Genomic DNA, 21707 nt, shown 5'->3' with positions numbered 1-21707 from the left:
TATCCTTCCCAGAAAGGATTAATTTAGATCGTAAAACTGTTTTAAAAATTATTTGTGCCTCTGCGTCTGTCATGAGACGAAGTGGCTCGAGGTTTATTAGACCCCAGACAGGTTCTAATTCTAGCTAACTATTATTGACCTCGTAAAACGTGGGATTGATGCTTGAGCTCGAAACGTCATATGGAACTGACAACGTGTCAGATCTTTCAAAAAACCTCTTGCTCGCAGAATCTTATGATTATGTTAAGTATCACATCACAGAGATTACGTGGTACTTTATATTCTTTGCTAAAATTTCTTGCTCAAGTGTCACATTATCTCTGACTGCTAAGTATGATATCACAGAGATTATGTTATACTTGATACGCCTTAAAAAATTTCTTTTAAAGTGTCACATAATCTCTGGTTAAGTATCACATTACAGAGATTATGTGATCACATTACAGATGTTATATGATACTTGATACTCATTAAAAAAATTTCTTGTTTAAGTGTCATATAATAGCTGATTATCTTAAGTATCACATTACAGAGATTAAGTGATCACATTACAGAAGTTATATGATACTTGATACGCCTCAAAAAAATTTCTTTCTCCAGTGTCACATAATACCTGACTATCTTAAGTATCACATTACAGAGATTATGTGATCACATTACAGATGTTATATGATACTTGATATACCTTAAAAAAATTTCTTGTTTAAGTGTCACATAATACCTGATTATTTTAAGTATCACATTACAGAGATTAAGTGATCACATTACAGAAGTTATATGATACTTGATACGCCTCAAAAAAATTTCTTTCTCCAGTGTCACATAATACCTGACTATCTTAAGTATCACATTACAGAGATTAAGTGATCATATTACAGAAGTTATATGACACTCGATACTCTCTAAAAAAATTTCTTGTTCAAGCATCATATAATCTCTGATCATAAGTATCACATTACACTAAGAGATTATATGATACTTGACCATAGAAATTTTTTTAAAGACTATCAAATATCACATAGTCTCTGTAATGTGATACATAGCTGTGACCAAAGGCATACTCTTGTATTCTTGTACTCTTGATATCAACAAGTGTTATGTACTGCATCACATCAGTAGCTAAACCAATTTGAACAGACGAAAGCATGAAAATGATGAAAAGTCGGTTAGGCGGCCTTGAAAGCGCAGCGAAAGACGCTCGGCTGTTATCCACTCTCTCCATATTTCGTGGTTACGCAATAGTCCCTAGGAGTCTAGCAGAGGTTCAGAGGCTACGATAGGCCAGAAACACAGTGCACGAGGCGATGATCGCGAAGCGGTGGTGGGATTAACACGCGGTCCTCTCGGACGGTCTGCCACGTACGACACAGAGGAACACCGTTGAGTCTGTCTCTGGTGAGGCTGCTGGCCGGAAGCACCGGCTTCTGCCATCGAGGATATGTGTTGAAACATAGAAATAGTCTGACCATTCTGTGTTTATGCGAGTGTCCATCTGGTTCGGAACTGCACTTTCGTTTATGTGAGAACTGTTATTTTATGTGCCACGGTGGTTTTGGGGATTTTTCTTGGATGGTGGTTGATTAGAGGTGAGTTGTCGTGCTTTTTGGGTGGTTAGGTTTTATTTTTGTTAATAGAGGGTGCAGTTTAGGGAACAGTGACATTTATGCCACAAAAACCTTCCACATATTTATTTACAGACTGCAACAGCAATTAAAAGTTCAATTTCGACCGTGTTACGGAGTTCCAAACAAGATAACAAATATCGAAAAATTGATTGAATATCGAAGACCGAATACGGCTCGGTAGTTTGACCTGGAAAATGGCGAACTTCGCGATCTCGCACGTGTCTGCTTCCTTGGCGGATTTCGGGGAAATTTCAGGAAACGAGATAGCGTTTATTTCGATTCTGAATACCAAACCTCCGGGTTCTTTCTCTTCGACTATGGTAATGCAACCTGTTTGAATTTGAAAAGATGAACTCCGGTAAAAGATCGTTGATTCTCTTTGCTCTTGAAATTCTGCGGAAAAGCTCGGTTCGTTGAATTCGCGGATGTAAAATTTATGCAGAGCTACTTTTCATACCGGCTGTTTTAAAATTTCCTGCTGTCTATAACATTTATGCTAATAAGTATTCTTTCTTTCGAAGAATAGTTAACTTAGTTAAAGAACTATTTGCCTCTTGCATTATTTTCACGTGTGTCGTGACGCATCCTTGACGCACTGATGACGTACTTCTTCAGCTGTGATTAATTTTTCCCGAAAATATGCTTCAGTTTGGAATTCAAATCCAATAAAAAGTTGTAAAGTGTTAAAGTTGAAAAATGAGGAACTGTAACAAGAAAATCGTGAAATTTGAAATGACGACATGAACGTAAACACATTAAAAATCCGAATGGTTGAACCTAACCCTAACGTCCCGAGGAAAAATACGAAACATTCTCGTTACGTTGACGTACGCGGAGAATTCTCAAATATTTATTTTCCTTTCGAAATTTCCAACCGATTGCTTCCACATTACGCAACCAATATTTGCAGCACACGCGTCGAATTATTTGCTAACATAACGATGAACATGTGCTCAAATAAAAAGCGTCGGTCCCTTTGAAAATCGGATCCCGCACGGGAGATCTTCGGCTCTGCGTGTACCGTTTGATATGCGCGACACGAGGTCAAGTAATTAAAAGAACGCGTGACGAAGGATCGTCCTTAACGAGTGAATACGTTCGCGTCAATAATTGATACCGCGTTTCTACGGTTTGCTTAACTTTCACGTGTTTGTGTCCGTTCACATGTGACGCTACTGTTTACACAAGTGTTGCAGATAATGAAACCGTGCGATACTAACTGTTACGAAAAGTGCCAACTACGTGCATGTGTTGTAGATTGAGAAATGAGTAACCGCGCAATTCTGCAATTATAGTCATTGCTACGCTTTTATGTTACGATCTGGGGATTTCGAGAATTTTTGCGATTTGGGGAATTTTTGGGACTTGGGAGATTTGGAGAATTTGGGGAATTTTTGGGATTTGGAGAATTTTGGGGATTTGAGGAATTTTTGGGATTCGGGAAATTTTTAAGAGTTGGGGAATTTTAAGGTTTTGGGGAGTTTTAGGAATTTGGGGAATTTTTGGGATCCGAGGAATTTTATGGATTTGGAGAATTTTAGGATCTGGGGAATTTATTGAATTTGGGAAATTTCAGAGATTTAGAGTATTTTAGAGTTTTGGGGAGTTTTAGGAATTTTTGGGATCCCAGGAATTTGATAGATTTTGAGAATTTTTAGATCTAGGAAATTTATGGGATTTGGGAAATTTCAAAGATTTGGGGAATTTTAGGGTTTTGGCGAATTTTAGGAATTTAGGGAATTTTGGAGGATTTGAGGAATTTTATGGATTGAGAGAATTTTAGGATCTGGGGAATTTATTGAATTTGGGAAATTTTAGAGGTTTTGGGAATTTTAGGGGTTTGCAGAGTTTTAGGAATTTAGGGAATTTTAGGGATCTGAGGAATTTCATGGATTTGGGGAATTTTGGTGTTCAGGAGAGTTTTAGAGATTTGGGAAATGTTGGATTCCTAGGGAATTTTTGTGTGTTATGGGAATTGTAGGAATTTAGTGAATTTTTGGATTCTGGGGAATTATTAGGTTTTGAAGAATTTGAGGGATTGAAGGATTTATGGGTTTGAGGGAATTATTGGGTTTTGGAGAATTTTTGGGATTGAAGAATTTATAGGTTGTAGGGAATTATTGAGTTTTGAAGAATTTGTGGGATTTGAAGGATTTTTAGATTCTAGGGAATTATTGAATTTGGGGTAATTTTTGTACTATTTAGGGAAGTTCAATTGTGCCTTGACACTGACAGTCTACATTTAGTGTAATGAATTTTATAATTTTTTGAAAGTGAAAACACAAGTTTTAATTTAGTAAATCGAAACTCAACAGAATGAACTTCCCTTAAAGAAACATTAAAAGACGCACGTGATTCCGAACACGTACAAAGCACTTTTATACCCGAATTGCCCCTCGATATACCCTGCGTAATGCATCATTTCAAAGTATGATCGTTAAGAGTTATTCAATGCACTTGAAACGTATCTCGAAATAAAAACGAAAACATTTTCTTCGGGTCTTATGTATAAACCATGAGCCGGGAACAGAAGAAATCAAAACCCCTGTTCGACGCTGAAATACGTTTTATCGCAAGAAGAAAACGTAGCTAAGGAGAGAGCGAAAGGTTAAGCGAAATGCCGATGGATGCAAATGATTTTCGTGGGACACCTTATTATTTCGCGATTACGGGCCGACATTCTGCATTAATTAAACTTCGAAGACGACAGGGTCAAAGTTTCGCGGCTGCCGCTCTTGATAGCTAATTCGTCGCGACTTATTTGTATGTATACCGTCGATTTGTATGCAAAGATATTTTCCCATCTTGCTGAACGTTCTCTCAGGAAAGTTCGTATCGCTTTTCAGGACGCTGAAATGTTTTAAGATAATACGCAAAGGTCTCCGTGAATCTTATTCCGCTGAATAACAGGAATATCTGAAGACTTATGGAATTTTTCGAACTTCATGGGATTGTTATTAATTAAAATTTTGCAACGTAGTAAGATTTTGGTGAATTTGATATTCCGAGGAAATTAATGTTTAATTACGGGGAGAATTTTCTCCGTTCGAATTAATTAATTCGACTGCAATTAACGGTAATTGAAATGGACGTGTTTGACTTGATAGATTGGAGTCAAGATTAAATTTCGGTTAGGTGATTGGATTGCAATTTATGAAATTTTTGTAAATTTTTATTCTGTGAAAATTTTGTGAAATTTGTATTATATGAAAATTTTATAAAATTTGTATTATATGAAAATTATGTTAAGTTATATTTTATGAAAATTTTATAAAATCTGTATTCTATGAAAATTATGTTAATTTATATTCTATGAAAATTTTGTAAAATTTGTATTATATGAAAATTTTATAAAATTTGTATTATATGAAAATTATATTAATTTATATTCTGTGAAAATTTTATAAAATTTGTATTATATGAAAATTTTATAAAATCTGTATTCTATGAAAATTTTATAAAATTTGTATTATATGAAAATTATATTAATTTATATTCTATGAAAATTTTATAAAATTTGTATTATATTAAAATTTTATAAAATTTATATTAAATAAAAATTTTGTAAATTTGTATTACATAAACTTCTCACAAAAATATGTATACTATCAACTCTAAATTAAAGTTCACTTTAATCAAACTCCATCTACTTACCCTGCAATTAAATCTAATTAAACCTCGCCGTGAATTGAAAAATAATTAGTAAATTCGATCGAACCATAAATTTCCACCAGGAGATTAAACAAATAATCGAGATAATTCTTGATGGAAAGAAGTATAATCGCGAAAGCAGATTAATTAAAGTAAAAAAAAATGTTAATTGTTGGCGGATGTTGTGAATACATTGGTATTAGTTTAATCGAAGCATCGACAGAACTTTATTGAATCTGCCACGGGAAAAGACAAATGGTGTCATGCGTAATCGATACGCGTCGTTCTGCCAGTGCTACTCATCGCATTCCGTAATTTATTACGGCACCAATAAAACGGAGTGCAACATACAAGGCGATTGATCGTTCAGCGACCAATGAATCGTGCAAAATTCCGCTAGGATTCATTTCTAATCGAGTGTTAAAGGTGAAACGCAGGTAAAAGAATTGCGATCCTTTTAGACCTTCACGCTCCACCTAATTTTATAATTCTTTGGTCGCGGGAAAAATTTCTGGAATAGGAAATGAAATTTAACGAGGTTGAATTAGGTGAATTTTAATTTTTCTGTGTCTTTTGGGAATTCTACAGAGTGTCTCAAAATTTTACCTTCGCAGACATTTCAGTATGATGGTTGAAAAGAAATACGAATTTTGAAGTGTTCTTCATTTGTAGCATCATAGTTTAGGCTTAAAAGATTCACTGTATAGATTCGTCTTGAATTTAGTTACTTCACTTCCTAAATATATTACAAATAAAATAATGTAGGATGTCTCATAATTAATGTAAGTGCAACGGGAGATAGCTGACGTGATTCTGAATAAAATTTCCCTTTGCAGAAATCAGATAGGAAGCTTCGTTTTTGAATTATTAAGGAAAAAGCGTGGACCAATCAGAGCGCAAGGACTGCGCATGCGCAAACGCGAGTCTAGCGCCTGAGCGAAGACGGCGCATGCGCAGACGCGAGCGCGGCAGCTGAACCTAGCCTCCGCGCATGCGCACTCCTCGCGCTCTGATTGGTCCGCGCCTTTTTCTTAATAACTCAAAAACGAAGCTTCCTACCTAATTTCTGCAAAGGGAAATTTTATTCAGAATCACGTTAGCTACCTTTTCAGAGACTTACATTAATTGTGACACACCCTGTATAAATTAGAGCAGTCTTGCAATTTTTATTGCAAAAATGTTACAGTTATTGTATTATAAAAATGTTCCCACCAAAATTTTCTTAAATTCTATAATTCTAGAGGTCCGAATACCGTGTACGAGATCACTCTCGTGAAACAGATGTGATTTCGAGTGCTCCAGCCTGTTGGCTCCAAATCTCAACCTCAAGTTGATCGAACGATAAGCGCATTAGTCTGACTCTAATCCGTCGGTCACTTGTGCCGCAATAAGCATTTGCTAAAAGGAATGCTCGGAAAGACCCTCAAGAGCTTAATAGAGATTTGAAATTTCGGGATTTCGAACTTGTTCTCGGAATCGGATTGCGAATGCAGAATATTTTATTTCGGAAGTCCGCTATTTTTGTCTCTCGAAACTATTTTTGTAAAATTATTTATATGGTCGATGAAGCAGTCATTTATAATATTTAATATTGCAGTCATTTTATATATTTGATGAAGCAATTATTTATTTATTTAACAAAGCAATTATTTATGTATTTAATGAAGTAATTATTTATTTATTTAATGAAGTAATTATTTATGTATTTAATGTAGCAATTATTTATGTATTTAATAAAGCAATTGTTTGCTGCAAATTAATTGACGTAACTTCTTACAGTACACGCAAAGATAAGCTTTCAAAAAGATTAATGCACAAATACAGTTTGTACATAAAGATAATACTTGCAGCGTATAATCAAAGATAAATTAGCTTTCCAAAAGATAAACTCCCGAATACAACATATAGAAATATAAATGAGCTATCAGTAAGATAAATTCATAAATAAATACAGAATACACAAATAGTCAGCTATCACTCAGACTAAACATTCTGTATAAAATTGTTTTTTTATCAAGAATACATGTAAAGTATTTACAGAAACCAACAAGGTATATTAATATCGTTGTGGTCGAAATAAGTTGGCGCTAAAAGATCCCGATCGATGGAATATCAATAACGTTAACGAAGTTTGGGCAAGAGCTGCAAACACAATAGAATACCCGGCAGCAGTAATACGGAATAGGAGTTCGAAAAGTTCCGAGAATTTCAATACTTCGGGAGATTCTATCATCCTAAACGACCTCTCGAATGGCTGTACATCAAGTTCTCGACAATAGGAGGACAGAAATGTTGGAAAGCGGATAATGGGTCGGCATCCGGTGTAAAGTTGCACATGTTTCTTCAAACTTTTTGCTGGACCTATTAACTTCGGCTGTTTAATGCCGATATCTGATCAATACTGTGTGCTTTATTTATTTCTCATAATGTTCACAAAAGGTGTATTTAATTAGAATTACAGTCATTCACATGTTAGCGTGCGTTTACACAAATTTGAACATGTTTGCATAAGTTTGTGGATGTTTGCTCAAGTTTGGAGATGTCTGTTACTAATTAAAAATCACTTATCTCGAAAACCGCTTGATGGATTTTAATGACCTTGAAATATGTTATCAAGGATACTATTCTAAACAATTTTTCCTTATACATATACTTAGCTATCTCTGCAGAAATTGGAATGTTTGCACAGGTTTACTCTTCTTTACCCAAGTTTGACGATCTCTGTTCCTTCTTAAAAATCACTTATCTCGAAAACCGCTTGACGGATTTTAATGACCTTGAAATATGTTGTCAAGGATACTATTTCGAACAATTTTTCCTTATACATATACTTAGCTATCTCTGCAGAAATTGGAATGACTGCACAGGTTTACTCCTCTTTGTCCAAGTTTGTAGTTGTCTCTTCCTACTTAAAAATCACTTATCTCAAAAACCGCTTGATGGATTTTAATGACCTTGAAATATGTTGTCAAGTACATTATTTTGAACAACTTTTCCTTATACATACACTAAGCTATCGCTGCACAAATTGCAATGTTTGCACAGGTTTACTCCTCTTTGCTCAAGTTTGGAGATGTCTGATCTCGCTTAAAAATAATTTATCTCGAAAACCGCTCGATGGATTTTAATGACCTTGAAATATGTTGTCAAGTACATTATTTTGAACAACTTTTTCTTATACATATACTTAGCTATCTCTGCACAAATTGGAATATTTGCACAGGTTTACTCTTCTTTGCCCAAGTTTGACGATCTCTGTTCCTTCTTAAAAATCACATATCTCGAAAACCGCTTGATGGATTTTAATGACCTTGAAATATGTTATCAAGTACACTATTTTGAACAATTTTTCCCTATACACATAATTACCTATCGTCCCTATTTTCAGAGATACACGCAAAAATGTGTTTGACATATCCACTACAGAAACAGTTAAAATCAAATTTGTGATAAAAATCAGTAACAAAACATAAATATCGCCAATTATCAGATTGTGTAGAACTTATAAAGACCTCTAGGAACCCATCTACCTCTAAATATGTAAATGTAAACGTATCTTGATATACGGCACGATTATCCAAAAATTTTCAGCTATGCCGATTTTATCGTCAGTTAAGACCACAACAAAATGGATGTTAGTCTAAATAATGGAATGCGCGGATGATTAATCTTGTTGTGACGACGTGCCTAATGCGATAACCTCCGGTGTATTGCTTCACTTCCATTAAACTGTCGATATCGCCATCGTAAACGCTTCTTAATCACAGTTTTACGAACGAAAGTGCCTATTGTCGTCGTTGACGTCGACGAATGTAAACCTTGGACAAAACACATTTTGGACGTGTTACGTTATCGTCGACCTTGTTGCCGCGTGGATAACTCCGTGACCATAGTTGGAAACAATTACAGAGATAACGGTAATGTATTCATAAAGAGCTTTCATACAGATTTTGTCGGTTTGAAACCTTTGGAGCTCCAAATATTTACGTATTAGAGCTTCTGGGGAAAGGAATCACTCACTTTTTAGGTTTTAGAGCTTGCAAGTTGTTGAGCTTTAAATTGTTGAGATTTTCAAGGTCTTGAGCTTTTGAAGTTTCGACTTTTTCAAGTTTGGAAAGCACAGAGTCATAAAAGCTTCAAGTTATAGAAGCTCAAAGTCATTAAAGCTTCAAGTTATAGAAGTTCAGAGTCATAAAAGCTTCAAGTTATAAAAGTTCAAAGTTATTAAAGCTTCAAGTTATAAAAGTTCAAAGTCATTAAAGTTTTAAAATACAAAAGATCAAAGTCATTAAAGCTTCAAGTTATAAAAGCTCAGAGTTATTAAATTTTCAAGTTATAAAAGCTCAAAGTCATCAAAGCTTCAAGTTATAGAAGATCAAAGTCATCAAAGCTTCAAGTTATAGAAGATCAAAGTCATTAAAGTTCCAAGTTGTAGAAGCTCACAGTCATTAGAGCTTCAAGTTATAAAAGCTCAAAGTTGTAAAAGTTCCAAGTTGTAAAAGCACGAAGTCATAAAAGCTCCAAGTTACAAAAGTTCCAAGTTGTAAAAGCACCAAGTCATAAAAACTCCAAGTTCCAAGTTGTAAAAGCTCCAAGTTATAAAAGCACCAAGCCATAAAAGCTCCAAGTTATAAAAGCACTAAGTCATAAAAGCTCCAAGTTATAAAAGCACCAAGTCATAAAAGCTCCAAGCTCCAAAATCTCCAAGTTGTGAAAGCTCCAAGTTCCAAAAGCTTCAACTTATAAAAATTCCAAGTTGCAAAAGCTCTGAGTCCCAAAAGCTTCAAACTCCAAAGGCTCCAAGTTCCACAAGTTCGAACTTCCATCTCCAAGTTCCCACACTTGCTCCGACCTTCCAAGCTTCTAACCTAAGCTTCCTTTCCCCAAAGCTCCCAAACGTTCCATCCCTCCCAAAATAGCGAAACTCCACGCCAGTAAAGTTCGACCACCCTCAAACCCCAAAGGCAACTCCCAAAGATAAAAATTTGCGATGCATAAAGGCTCGAAAGCTTGAAAGCCGTCTAAGGCCTTCATAGTTGCCAGCGAACTAGAATTCTATAGCACCGAAGTTATAAGCTCGCAAAGTTTCAAAGCTGTCGCCATTGGTACACGTAACCCCGATAATTCCCGGGCGATAATTAGTATCGACGTTAACAGCAGCGTACGATGTTCTGACCTCACATTTGACGCGTAGATAAACGAGGTGAACAAACAAGGCAACGCGTCTGACATATATCGCGCGTGGGATCGCGTAAACACAACGCAATTCGGATCGGAAAGAATCCTCCCTGGGGCTGGTCGTCTAGAAATGTCGCCGTTTAATTAACTGTCGCGTACGTGGGCGATGGGATTGTGATTAAGAAGCTGGTAACGCGTGGATGGTATTGACGCAGCGGCACACTCGCTAAATCGCGCTGAAGATCTGCCAGTGACGGCTGTGAATAGAATTTACATCTGTGAATCAATCTTTCGAGATACATGTTCGTTAATAGAATTCCGTGAAATAATAGAAGTCTTCTGTCGGTGAATGTATAGGCGAGACCTTAACATAGTTAGACGTTGAAATTGTTCTTACAGCCTCGTTTCATAATGAAAAGTTGTGTTAATGCTTGATATCTGGTCTTGTCTAGAGACTAGAATAGATACTTGCCTAGGAGCTTGTCTAGGTACCTATGTGATCAGTTATGTGGATATTTGTATAGTGGTCTTCTTCTTGTGGTGGTTCATCTACTTGTCTGATCACTTAGTAAGATACTTGTCTGACTACGTACTTTAGCTACTTGTCTGATCACCTACTCAGATACTTGTCTGACTACGTACTTTAGTTATTTGACTGATCATCTACTCAGATACTTGTTCGACTACGTACTTTAGCTACTTCTCTGATCACCTACGCAGATACTTGTCTTACTACATACATTAGCTACTTGTCTGACCACTGACTTAGCTACTTGTCCGACTGCATACTTTAGCTACTTGTCTGACTACATGCTTTAGCTACTTGTCTTGTCACTGACTTAGCTACTTGTCTGACTACATCCCTAGCTACTTGTCTGACCACTGACTCAGCTACTTGTCTGACTACATCCTTAGTTACTTGTCTTACCACTGACTCAGCTACTTGTCTGACATCACGCCTTAGCTACTTGACTTGTGACTGACTAAGCTACTTGTCTGACTACATGCTTTATCTACTTGTCTGATCACTGACTTAGCTACTTGTCTGACTACATCTCTGGATACTTGTCTGACCACTGACTAAGCTACTTATCTTGCTACAGCCTTAGCTACTTGTCTTACTACATCCTTAGCTACTTGTCTGACTACATCCTTAGCTACTTGTCTTACTACATCCTTAGCTACTTGTCTTACCGCTGAGTAAGCTACTTGTCTGATCACTTACAAAGCTACTTGTCTGTCTATATCTCTATCTACTTGTCTGACTATATATCTAGCTACTTGTCTGATGACTTATGGAGCTACTTGTCTGACTACATCTCTATCTACTTGTCTGACCACTAACAGAGCTACTTGTCTGACTACATACCTAGCTACTTGTCTGATTACATCTCTATCTACTTGTCTTACCACTTACTGAGCTACTAGTCTGACTACATCTCTATCTACTTGTCTGACCACTTACTGAGCTACTAGTCTGACTACATACCTAGCCACTTATCTTATCAAGGACTAATCTACTTGTCTGACCACATTCCTATCTACATGTCTGCCTACACAGTCATTTCTCTAGTTAATTCTCTAAATAGCTACTTGACCACTAACTCAACTACCTGTCTGTCTGTATATTTAGCTCATTGTCTAATTGCTTATGTAGCTTCTTGTCTAGTTGCACATCTAGCTTCTTATCTAGTTGCACATCTACCTTCTTCCTTAGCTAGATACTCGTCTCGATACTCGTCTGAGTGCATGCATACTGATTGTAAGCGGATCGGCGGTCGCTCAGAAAGCGACACTCGTTCGGTTTTAAGGACGTGGGCGGTGCATCACGTGCCTTCCGAGCAAAGTTTGAGATCGTATTTCTCGCGGGAGACGAGGACGCGTTCCGTCGCGTACACGCGTCGAACTCACCGCCTGAATTTCCTAAGGGCCTCGTAAATTATCACGAAGCGATCTAATTTCCGAATGGGCGTCCCCGCTCGTTCCCAGTTCGTGTTTCGGTGCCTCCTTCCGCCTCCTCCATTAAATGCCAGAACGTCAAAGATTTCTGACGTTTGCTAACGAAGTTAGCGTACATGAGCCCATTATAAATTCTAGCTACTAAAGTTCCACATTTACAAAATTTTGTATGATTCAAGTAAACCATATGTGACATTACGCCTTGCAAACTTTCATGTCTCTTCAAGCTTTCATGTCTCTTCGTTTATCAAATGTAGCCTATTTTGAAAAGTGGATACGTATGTTCCTATTACATATTTACCTACATGCTCTTGCAGCTACCAGCATGTAAGATTGCACATGCTTCGAAAGGTATTTGAGTAAGTTATGCGATTCCCCGTGTGAGGAAAATAGGACGTGACGATTTATACAGATGTCGATACGTTTTTGCAGAGACGAACTGACGCGTTCGAGTAACGCGACAAATGTCAGAGGATTCACGAATCCGGCAATTGAATTTCTCCGGAAAACAAGCTAAACATTTTCGAGAGGCGAGTTCGGAATCCAACGATTCAATCTGTGTTTGACATTTAACAGACGTTCCGACTTCGTTATAATTTGGGTTCAGATCTTCGATTTTCTATCGGACTTGTATCTCTGGAACCGTATTTTTATCGAGGGTTGCAGGCGAGCGATATCTAAATTTCATATTTTTGACGTTCTAACCGGGATCTCAATTGCAAATCACATTTACTCCAAGACTGGTCGTTGAGGATTTAATGAGCTTCGATCCCTGGAGGATGAAAGTTCTGGATTGCTCACGAAACTCGTCGAACAATCGCGAGTCCCTGGTCAATCGTAAATGTAGCTTTGGTTACCGGAATTTGTGAGGAAGAGCTGGAGCATGGATTTTGAAATGACCTGTAGGTGGTTTCTGTTTAATTTTGCTGTGGGAAGTTTTATGACTCCCAAGTTTCGAAAAGTTGGAGTTAAAGTTTAGAGTTCACTGTGTTTCAGTCTTGCAGAGTTTAAATTTTCTCAAGATCTAAGTTTGTAAACTTCAAACTTTACTAAGTTCCAAGCTTGCAAAGTTCAAGCTTCACCAAGTTCCAAGCTTCACCAAGTTCCAAGCTTGCAAAGTTCAAGCTTCACCTAGTTCCAAGCTTGCAAAGTTCAAGCTTCACCAAGTTCCAAGCTTGCAAAGTTCAAGTTTCACCAAGTTCCAAGCTTGCAAAGTTCAAGTTTTACCAAATTCCAAGCTTGCAAAGTTCAAGTTTCACCAAGTTCTGAGCTTCCAAGTTCAAGTTTCACCAAGTTCTGATCTTGCAAAGTTGAAGTTTCACCAAGTTCCAAGCTTGCAAAGTTCAAGTTTCACCAAGTTTCAAGCACTAAAAGTTAAAAGCTTTCAAAGTTCCAATCACCTCAAGTTCCAACCTCCCTAAGTTCCAAACTTCTCAAGTTCCAAGTTCCCCAAGTCCTAAGCTCCCCAAGCTCCAAGCTTTCCAAGTTCCAAGCTTCCCAAGCTCCAAGCTCCTCAAGTTCCAAGCTCCTCAAATTCCAAGCTCCTCAAGTCCTAAGCTTCTCAAGTTCCAAGCTCTCCAAGTTCCAAGCTCCCAAAGTTCTAAGCTCCTCAAGTTTCAAGTTCCCCAAGTTCCAAGCTCCTCAAGTTTCAAGCTTTCCAAGTTCCAAGCTTCCCAAGCTCCAAGCTTCCCAAGCTCCAAGCTCCTCAAGTTCCAAGCTCCCCAAGTTCTAAACTCCTCAAGTTTCAAGCTCCCCAAGTTCCAAGCTACCTAAGTTGCAAGCTCTCCAAGTGTCAAGCTTCTCAAGTTCCAAGCTCTCCAAATCCTAAGCTCACCAAGTTTCAAGCTCCCCAAGTTCCAAGCTCCTAAGTTCAAAGCTCCTCGAGTTCTATCCTCTTCAAATTCCAAACTGCACAAATTGTATATTTACAAGTTCCAAATCCCTCAAGTTGTAGGTTCTCTTAATTTTTAAGTTGCTAAGTTTACATTCCCAAATTCGAAGTTTTCCAAGATCGAAGTTTTCTAATTGTAAGTTCCAAACCCACTAAGTTTTGAATCTCGCAAGTTCAAAGTCTAAGGTCAATCTCCAAGTGCTAGGTCCAGGGTCAATCTCAAAATTCAAGGTCCAAGGTCAACCTCCAAGTTCCAAGTTCTTCAAATACTAAACTCTCCAAGTTACAAACTCTCAAGTTCACATATGTCCAATTCCCAAGCTCACAAGCTACAGATTTACCCAAATTCCCTCTGAAATCCATCTTCAAATAATCAGACCTCCTCAAATATTGTCGATAAAATGATAAGCAAACACAAGGTCAAGTATCCTGATTTCCCCTCGATAACACAAATGATCAAACGATGACCGAATCAGGATTTTTCAGCTCCGATAAGGGTCCGATTTGACTTGGAAATAACGGCTGCTATGCGGATCAATTGTTCTACTAGAACTAGGCCAATGAATACGAGGGATGACAGAGAATCTGCATTCATAGGGTCTCGTACGAGTTACAGCTTCCTCGTTTGTCATCGTCGTATTCGGCCGAATTAGACCGTTGGACCTCGGTACAATTAGTCTGTAGCATTGACATTCTACGAGCCTTCTCTCGGATTCTTTGAGAGTTACGAATTCGCAGTTTCGCGTGTTAACTCGTTTTAGCAAAGTTCTGTTGGCTTCGTTAGAGAAACTACTATGTGGATGCGTTTATTAAGGTGCGAACTTACTAATTGAACGTCCGTGAAATTATGGCTACTACATTTTGTGTTACGAGTTTTTGAGCAGTGATTAAAGCAACTCCCTGGATACCTTTTTTATTTGAGAACATGTATGAGGTGCATGTAGAAATTGTGGAGGTTTGTAATTTGTTTGGGGTGTCTAATTTGGTTGGGTGGGTTATTTGTGTGGATGTATGTCTGATTATTTGGGTAGATATTAATGTGGACATTTAGGTGGATGGTAGTCTAGGTGTTTGACTATCAGCTTATTTGGACAGTTGTCCAGCTAGTTGGTCAGCTACATGGCTGACTACTTATCTAGCTGTTAGTGTGGACACTTATCTGGATACTTGCCTAGGTGTTTGCCTATTAACTTATTTGGACACCTGTCCAGCTAGGTGATCAGTTACACAACTGACTACTTGCCTAGTTACTTAGTTTGGTCAGCCACTAACTATTCAGTTAGTTGTCAAATTATATAGCTCTGATAGTTGTCTGACTACTTATCTAGCTGTTAGTGTGGACACTTATCTGGATACCTAGGTGTTTGCTTACCAACTTATTTGGACATCTGTCCAGTTAGTGGATCAGCTACATGACTGACTACTTGCCTAGTCACTTAGTTTGGTCAGTCACTAACTATTCAGTTAGCTGTCAAATTATATAGCTCTGATAGTTGCCTAACTACTTATCTAGCTGTTAGTGTGGACATTTATCTGGATACCTAGGTGTTTGCTTACCAACTTATTTGGACACCTGTCCAGCTAGTGGATCAGTTACATGACTGACTACTTGACTAGTCACTTAATCTGGTCAGCTACTAACTATTCAGTTAGTTGTCAAATTATATAACTCTGATAGTTGCCTAACTACTTATCTATCTAGCTATTTATCTGGACACTTATCTGGAGAGTTGTCTGGACACTTGTCTTGGTACCTGTCTGGACATTTGCATAGACATCTAGCACCTTGTTTAAACATCTATCTACCTAGCTGCCTAACTGTTTGATTATTTGTGTATTTAGCCATCCACATAGTTGTCTACCTATCTACTAGTCTGACTACCTGCCTGGTTAGTTGTTTAGCTATCTACTGGTTTCACTATCTGCCTGGTTAGTTGTCTAGCTATCTACTGGTCTGACTACCTGCCTGGTTAGTTGTTTAACTATCTACTGGTTTGACTGTCTGCCTGGTTAATTGTCTAGCTATCTACTGGTTTGACTACCTGCCTGGTTAGTTGTCTAGCTATCTACTGGTCTGACTACCTGCCTGGTTAGTTGTCTGGCTATCTACTGGTTTGACTACCTGCCTAGCTACTTGTCTGGCTACCTGTCTAATTAATCTAGTTACCTAGCAACTGGTCTAGCTATTTGTATAGTTGCTGGTCCACTTGTCTAGCCATTTATCAGACTACATGTCTATCTACTTGTCTAGCCACTTATCAAACTACATGTGTATTTAAATAGATAGGCTACTTGTCTACCTACTTGTCCACGTGTACCACTTAGTTGTCTCTTTATCTATCCACCTGTCTGGCAACTTGTCTAACAACTTCTTTACTCACTTATCTAATACGTTCATTAGTATTAATCAGCAAATATTCAGCATTATGAATCAGCGTTTACATAATTAAGAAATATTGCATCGTCATGACATAATTGAGACATCCTGTAACATCTTCATGCACGATCTTCCTATAATAGTATTTCGTCGACATATAGAGCAATCTACATTCATTAAAAAGATAATTAGAGATCGTTAATTACTATTCATTCGAGACACAAAGTAAGAATTCACCAAAGTTAAATTACTTTATTTTGCAAACATTTCCAATTCAAATGACGATAGACGTTAACGACTTCGTTCTCGTCGGAAAACAATTTGCCCAAAATTTCGCGGTCTCGTTCGAGGTAACAATCAGTTGATGGAATTCGCTGGAGACTCGATTCGACGACAAAAAATGAAAGAGAATAAAAGTGCACGTATGCTCGTGGCGTAATTCTTTCTGTTAGGCAAATGTTACGCTCGCGCGCGGACGTGAATCGCATTCATGACTCAGGTGCAAACGCGATGCACATTCCGTTTTTGTTACGTGCCTGTCATATGTAATGGCACTTGCTCGATTGTTACTTTATTACTATTACTCTCGCACCTATGCATTGATTTTCAATATTCTTTTATTATTTTATATCAGTTACCGCTATAAAATGAAATGGATATGTGCTATTTATTCATATATTCTATATTAACAAGCTTGGTATTCACTGCACTGCATATCATCAAGCTTGGTACCTTCTACATTATGTATTACCACGCTTGGTATTTGCTATGTCTCATATTATCACGCTTGGTACTCTTTCTATAACATATCACCATGCTTGGAGCTCTTCCTATAGCATATTACCACGCTTGGTACTCTTCTTATAGCATATCACCACGCTTGGTACGCTCTCTATAGCATATCACCACGCTTAGTATTTGTTACGCCCGTATCACCACGCTTGGTATTCGCCATAACCCAAATCACCACGCTTGATACTCGCTATAACCTAAATCACCACGCTTGGTACTCGCTGCAACCCAGTTCACCACGCTTGGTATTTGCTACGCCCCATATCACCACGCTTGGTACTCCGTGCAACCCAAACCACCACGCTTGGTATTTACTACGCCCCATATTACCACGCTTGGTACTCACTGTGCCCCATTTCACCACGCTTGGTACTCCGTGCAACCCAATTCACCACGCTTGGTATTTGCTACGCCCCATATCACCACGCTTGGTACTGCGTGCAATCCAAATCACCACGCTTGGTATTTGCTATGCCCCATATTACCACGCTTGGTACTCGCTGTGCCCCATCTAACCACACTTGGTACTCGCTCTAACCTAAATCACCACGCTTGGTACTCGCTACAACCCAAATCACCACGCTTGGTATTTACTACGCCCTATATCGCTACGCTTGGTACTCCGTGCAACCCAAATCACCACGCTTGGTATTTGCTACGCCCCATATTACCACGCTTGGTATTTGCTACGCCCCATATCACCACGCTTGGTGCTCGCTGCAACCCAAATCACCACGCTTGGTATTTGCTACGCCCCATATCACCACGCTTGGTACTCGCTGCAACCCAAATCACCACGCCTAGTATTTGCCACGCCCCATATCACCACGCTTGGTACTCGCTGCAACCCAAATCACCACGCCTGGTATTTGCCACGCCCCATATCACCACGCTTGGTACTCGCTGCAACCCAAATCACCACGCTTGGTATTTGCTACGCCCCATATCACCACGCTTGGTACTCTCTACACCCCATATCACCACGCTTGGTACTCGCTACTATTCAAATCACCACGCTTGGTACTCGCTACAACCCAAATCACCACGCTTGGTATTGTCTACTCCCCAAATCACCACGCTTGATGCTTCCAACGTCCCATATCGTATCCCAGCTCATATTATTATACACAGTACAGCGCATATCCACACCGTACATAATCATACAGTACCTCCCTCATCACCATAGCAACACCTCACATCTCTCCAGCACAGATTGTCCACTTCAACATTCCTGTCTCTGGCAATACGAGCTCCCGAACTAATCTAAACTGCTGCTTGTTTCAGACACAACGCAATCGACGAAGAGTCGCCAGGGTCCATCTCCAAGTCGCTGACAGCCTCCTCGGACTCGAGGGACCTGAACCTGCCACTGGACACTTCCGGAAACATAGTCTTTCCATTAGACTCGGGCACGTCCACCGATCAGTTCGCGCCACTTCGGAAGTTCGAAGGAAAGAAAGGCCTGTCCAAAGAAGCCGTTCGATTGCGACACTCGACCATAGCGGAGCCTTCGAATTTGAGAGGTCGAGATTCCGAACGGAGATCCAGGTGCTTTCAGGAGGACCTCTCTAGGAAGTTACCGAGTCTGACCAGTCCGAAGGAGCCGGAACCAGAGAAACCGACCGATTTCGAGAAGGTTACAATCAAATTGCCTGTTCTTCGAGAGTCGACTCTTTTGAAGTCCAGCGACCGAGAGGACTCCTCCAGGATTCCGTCCAGCCCTGAAGACACCTCCGACCAGGAGATCGTCGAGGTTCGCAAGGACAGCGCCCTGTTCCTGGAGGAGGCGGAAGGACTACCCGCTCTTAGGGAGATCCTGAAGTCCAGGGCACCACGGGTCATCAGACCCAGAAGAGAGAGCAGCGGGTACGCGAGCAACCTGGGCACTTTCGACGAGGACAGACGGAACTCGTCGTCCGTGGACGTCCTGCAGGATCTGTCCTCGTTCCTGAAGGAGAGACGGAGATCCTCCGTGGGGCCCAAACGTCTGAACAGAGCCCTCATTAGCAGGACCGAGGACTTGACGGAGGTGGACCCTGAAGAGAGGATGCCTACCACGGAGATTCACAGGAAGGTGTCGGGTGCTGGGCTCGAGATGCCCAACATCGAGGAGGTGAAGGAGCTGCTGAGGGACGATGTGCCTTCTAGGCAGGAGAGTCTGGATAACCTGTGCAGTCTGATGACGCAGGTCAGCACAGGTAAGTCATATCCTAAGTTATAATGTTTGTTAATCTCTTCAAGAAATACAAAGTCTTTATCTTTGACAGAGGAGCTGACACGCTGTCGTCTTCTGGGCGACCCAATGGACGCCCACGTCACAAAGGACTCGGAGGTGGCCGCAATATGCAGGCAGCCAGATGTGTCCTCGGGCGGTCTCGACGTCTCGTTCAACGAGTCGATCAGTCGTCTCTCGACGTCTCCGTCTTCAAGAACTACATCAAATCGATTCCCTTCACCCTGCCTGGACAACGGGTCTAAGATCGAGCAGCTGAGGCCTATCGAGGATAAATCGATCAACGAGTCTCAGACCAAAGACTCTGTCCAGAAAGAGGACAGGTTCAGTGTTCTTCCACGATCGATCAAAATGTACCGATTAATGTCCACCCAGTCGGAGGACAGGATAGACGGCGAGCTGGACAGGAGGATATCCTTCCAGATGACTAAGCAGGACGTCACGGGTTCCGGGAAGGAGTCCAGGGATTCGTCTTCCCGATCACCGAGTCGAGCCACGAACGTCTCGATGCTGAAGAGCAGCGTCTCCAGCGATATACAAGCGTTGAACGAAGACGCGGACGATTCATCTGTCAGGACAGTTTGCTCAGGGGAGGTGGGGACGAGCCAGAGGTTCCTCGGGGACACATCCAACGTGACAGTCAGACCCATTTATCCTTACTGCCCTTATTCGCCCTATGGCAGCCCGCAGGGATCACCCAGAAACAGGAGGAGACCCCTCAGGGAGAGCAGGAGGGTCTCCATTGATAATAGGCAAGGGGCTTTGCAGCTCAACCAGTATAAGCTGCTGGATAACATTGGCCAGGTGAGATGTCATGCAGCTTTTTCAAAATAGGCAGGATTGCCTGGGTGCAAATTTAATCTGATCTGAGAATTTAATGTGAGAATTCGATTTCTGATCTTAAAAATTCCTGACAACTAAAATTTATGAATTAAAAGTTTCTAAATTATAAGGGTTGCTAAGTCTTGTTAGTCTCAAGATTTTGTAGGTAATGTGTAAATGAAAACTCACGAGTCAGAAAACATTGAAAGGCACGGGGGATGGTTTTCCACTTCGATGGACGCCCAAGTGGCAGTAATTCGATCCGCAATTTGAAAAGAACGAATCGAATGTCACCGTGAAAGTACGATACTTCTTCCTCCTTTTTGGCTGAGACAAGTTGAGTTCGTTCCGCAAGAAAGTTTCGAAGTTAGGTGGGTTTCCACCCCCGTCACCCACTGCTAATTTTCGCGACGTTCTTGCTCGATGAAGTAGTTCTACGTGAACGGAATTCTGCAACGTGTCATTGATTGAATCGCGATATCGTGGCGAGCTACTTACAATTACTAACATCCCCATACACAGAGGGAAGTCACTAAAAATTAATAAATGTAAAATATTCATAATTCTTTAAAAAATAATTTAATGCAAAATTTAAGAGATACGATAAAAAGTAAGGTGAATTTTAGGGGTGGAATATGTGAAAAGTGTATTTGGTTACAGGGTTCCTATGGGATCGTAAAGTTGGCGTACAACGAGGAGGACGACACCCACTACGCAATGAAGATTCTCAGCAAGAAGAAGCTGATGAAGAAAGCTGGAATTTTCGGTAGAATGGCGCCCGGTAGGAAGGGTGCAGCCAACCCTTTGGCGAAGGTCTACCGGGAAATTGCTTTGTTGAAGAAATTGGATCACCCTAATGTTGTGAAACTGGTGGAGGTGCTCGACGACCCGGACGAAGACAATCTTTACCTTGTTTTCGAACTGGTCCAGAAGGGTGAAATTCTTCAGATACCGACGGACAAACCCCTCGACGAAGAAACCGCCAGGAAGAACTTTCGTGACGTTGTAATGGGAGTGGAATATCGTACGTTATAATTGTACTCTTTCAATAATTGTCTCTTTTTTTAAGCCCTGAACTTTTGAGAAAATCAATTTTTGTAATTGTTATAAGTTTGAGTCAATTGGAAGTAGAAAGGTGATCAGACTGTAAGAATGATTTAGGTCTTCATAATTTTCATG

At 39.7% G+C, this 21707-nt stretch overlaps 1 protein-coding gene across 7 annotated transcripts in view; it reads left to right on the top strand.

The window, feature by feature from the left end:
• The window catches only part of LOC100878744 (uncharacterized), a 75503-nt gene that overhangs the window by 26845 nt on the left and 26951 nt on the right, over positions 1-21707 (top strand). For 6 of the 7 annotated variants that reach the window (XR_013040661.1, XR_013040659.1, XR_013040657.1 and 3 more), the window contains exons 4-6: positions 18758-19671; positions 19741-20510; positions 21189-21552. Coding sequence is in view for 2 of the 7 variants with exons in the window: in XM_003703639.3 (XP_003703687.2) it covers positions 18758-19671; positions 19741-20510; positions 21189-21552 (2048 nt within the window). In the remaining 5 variants the exon portion in view is untranslated. Of the gene's footprint in view, positions 1-15083; positions 15119-18757; positions 19672-19740; positions 20511-21188; positions 21553-21707 lie in introns of those variants that run through there. The other variant, XM_012286054.2, reaches the window with a different exon arrangement.

Source organism: Megachile rotundata, chromosome 15, assembly GCF_050947335.1.
Source record: "Megachile rotundata isolate GNS110a chromosome 15, iyMegRotu1, whole genome shotgun sequence".
In the NCBI taxonomy this organism is placed as follows: domain Eukaryota; kingdom Metazoa; phylum Arthropoda; class Insecta; order Hymenoptera; family Megachilidae; genus Megachile; species Megachile rotundata.
Note: the sequence above shows the minus strand (reverse complement) of the source record. Positions and strands in the feature narration are given on the sequence as shown.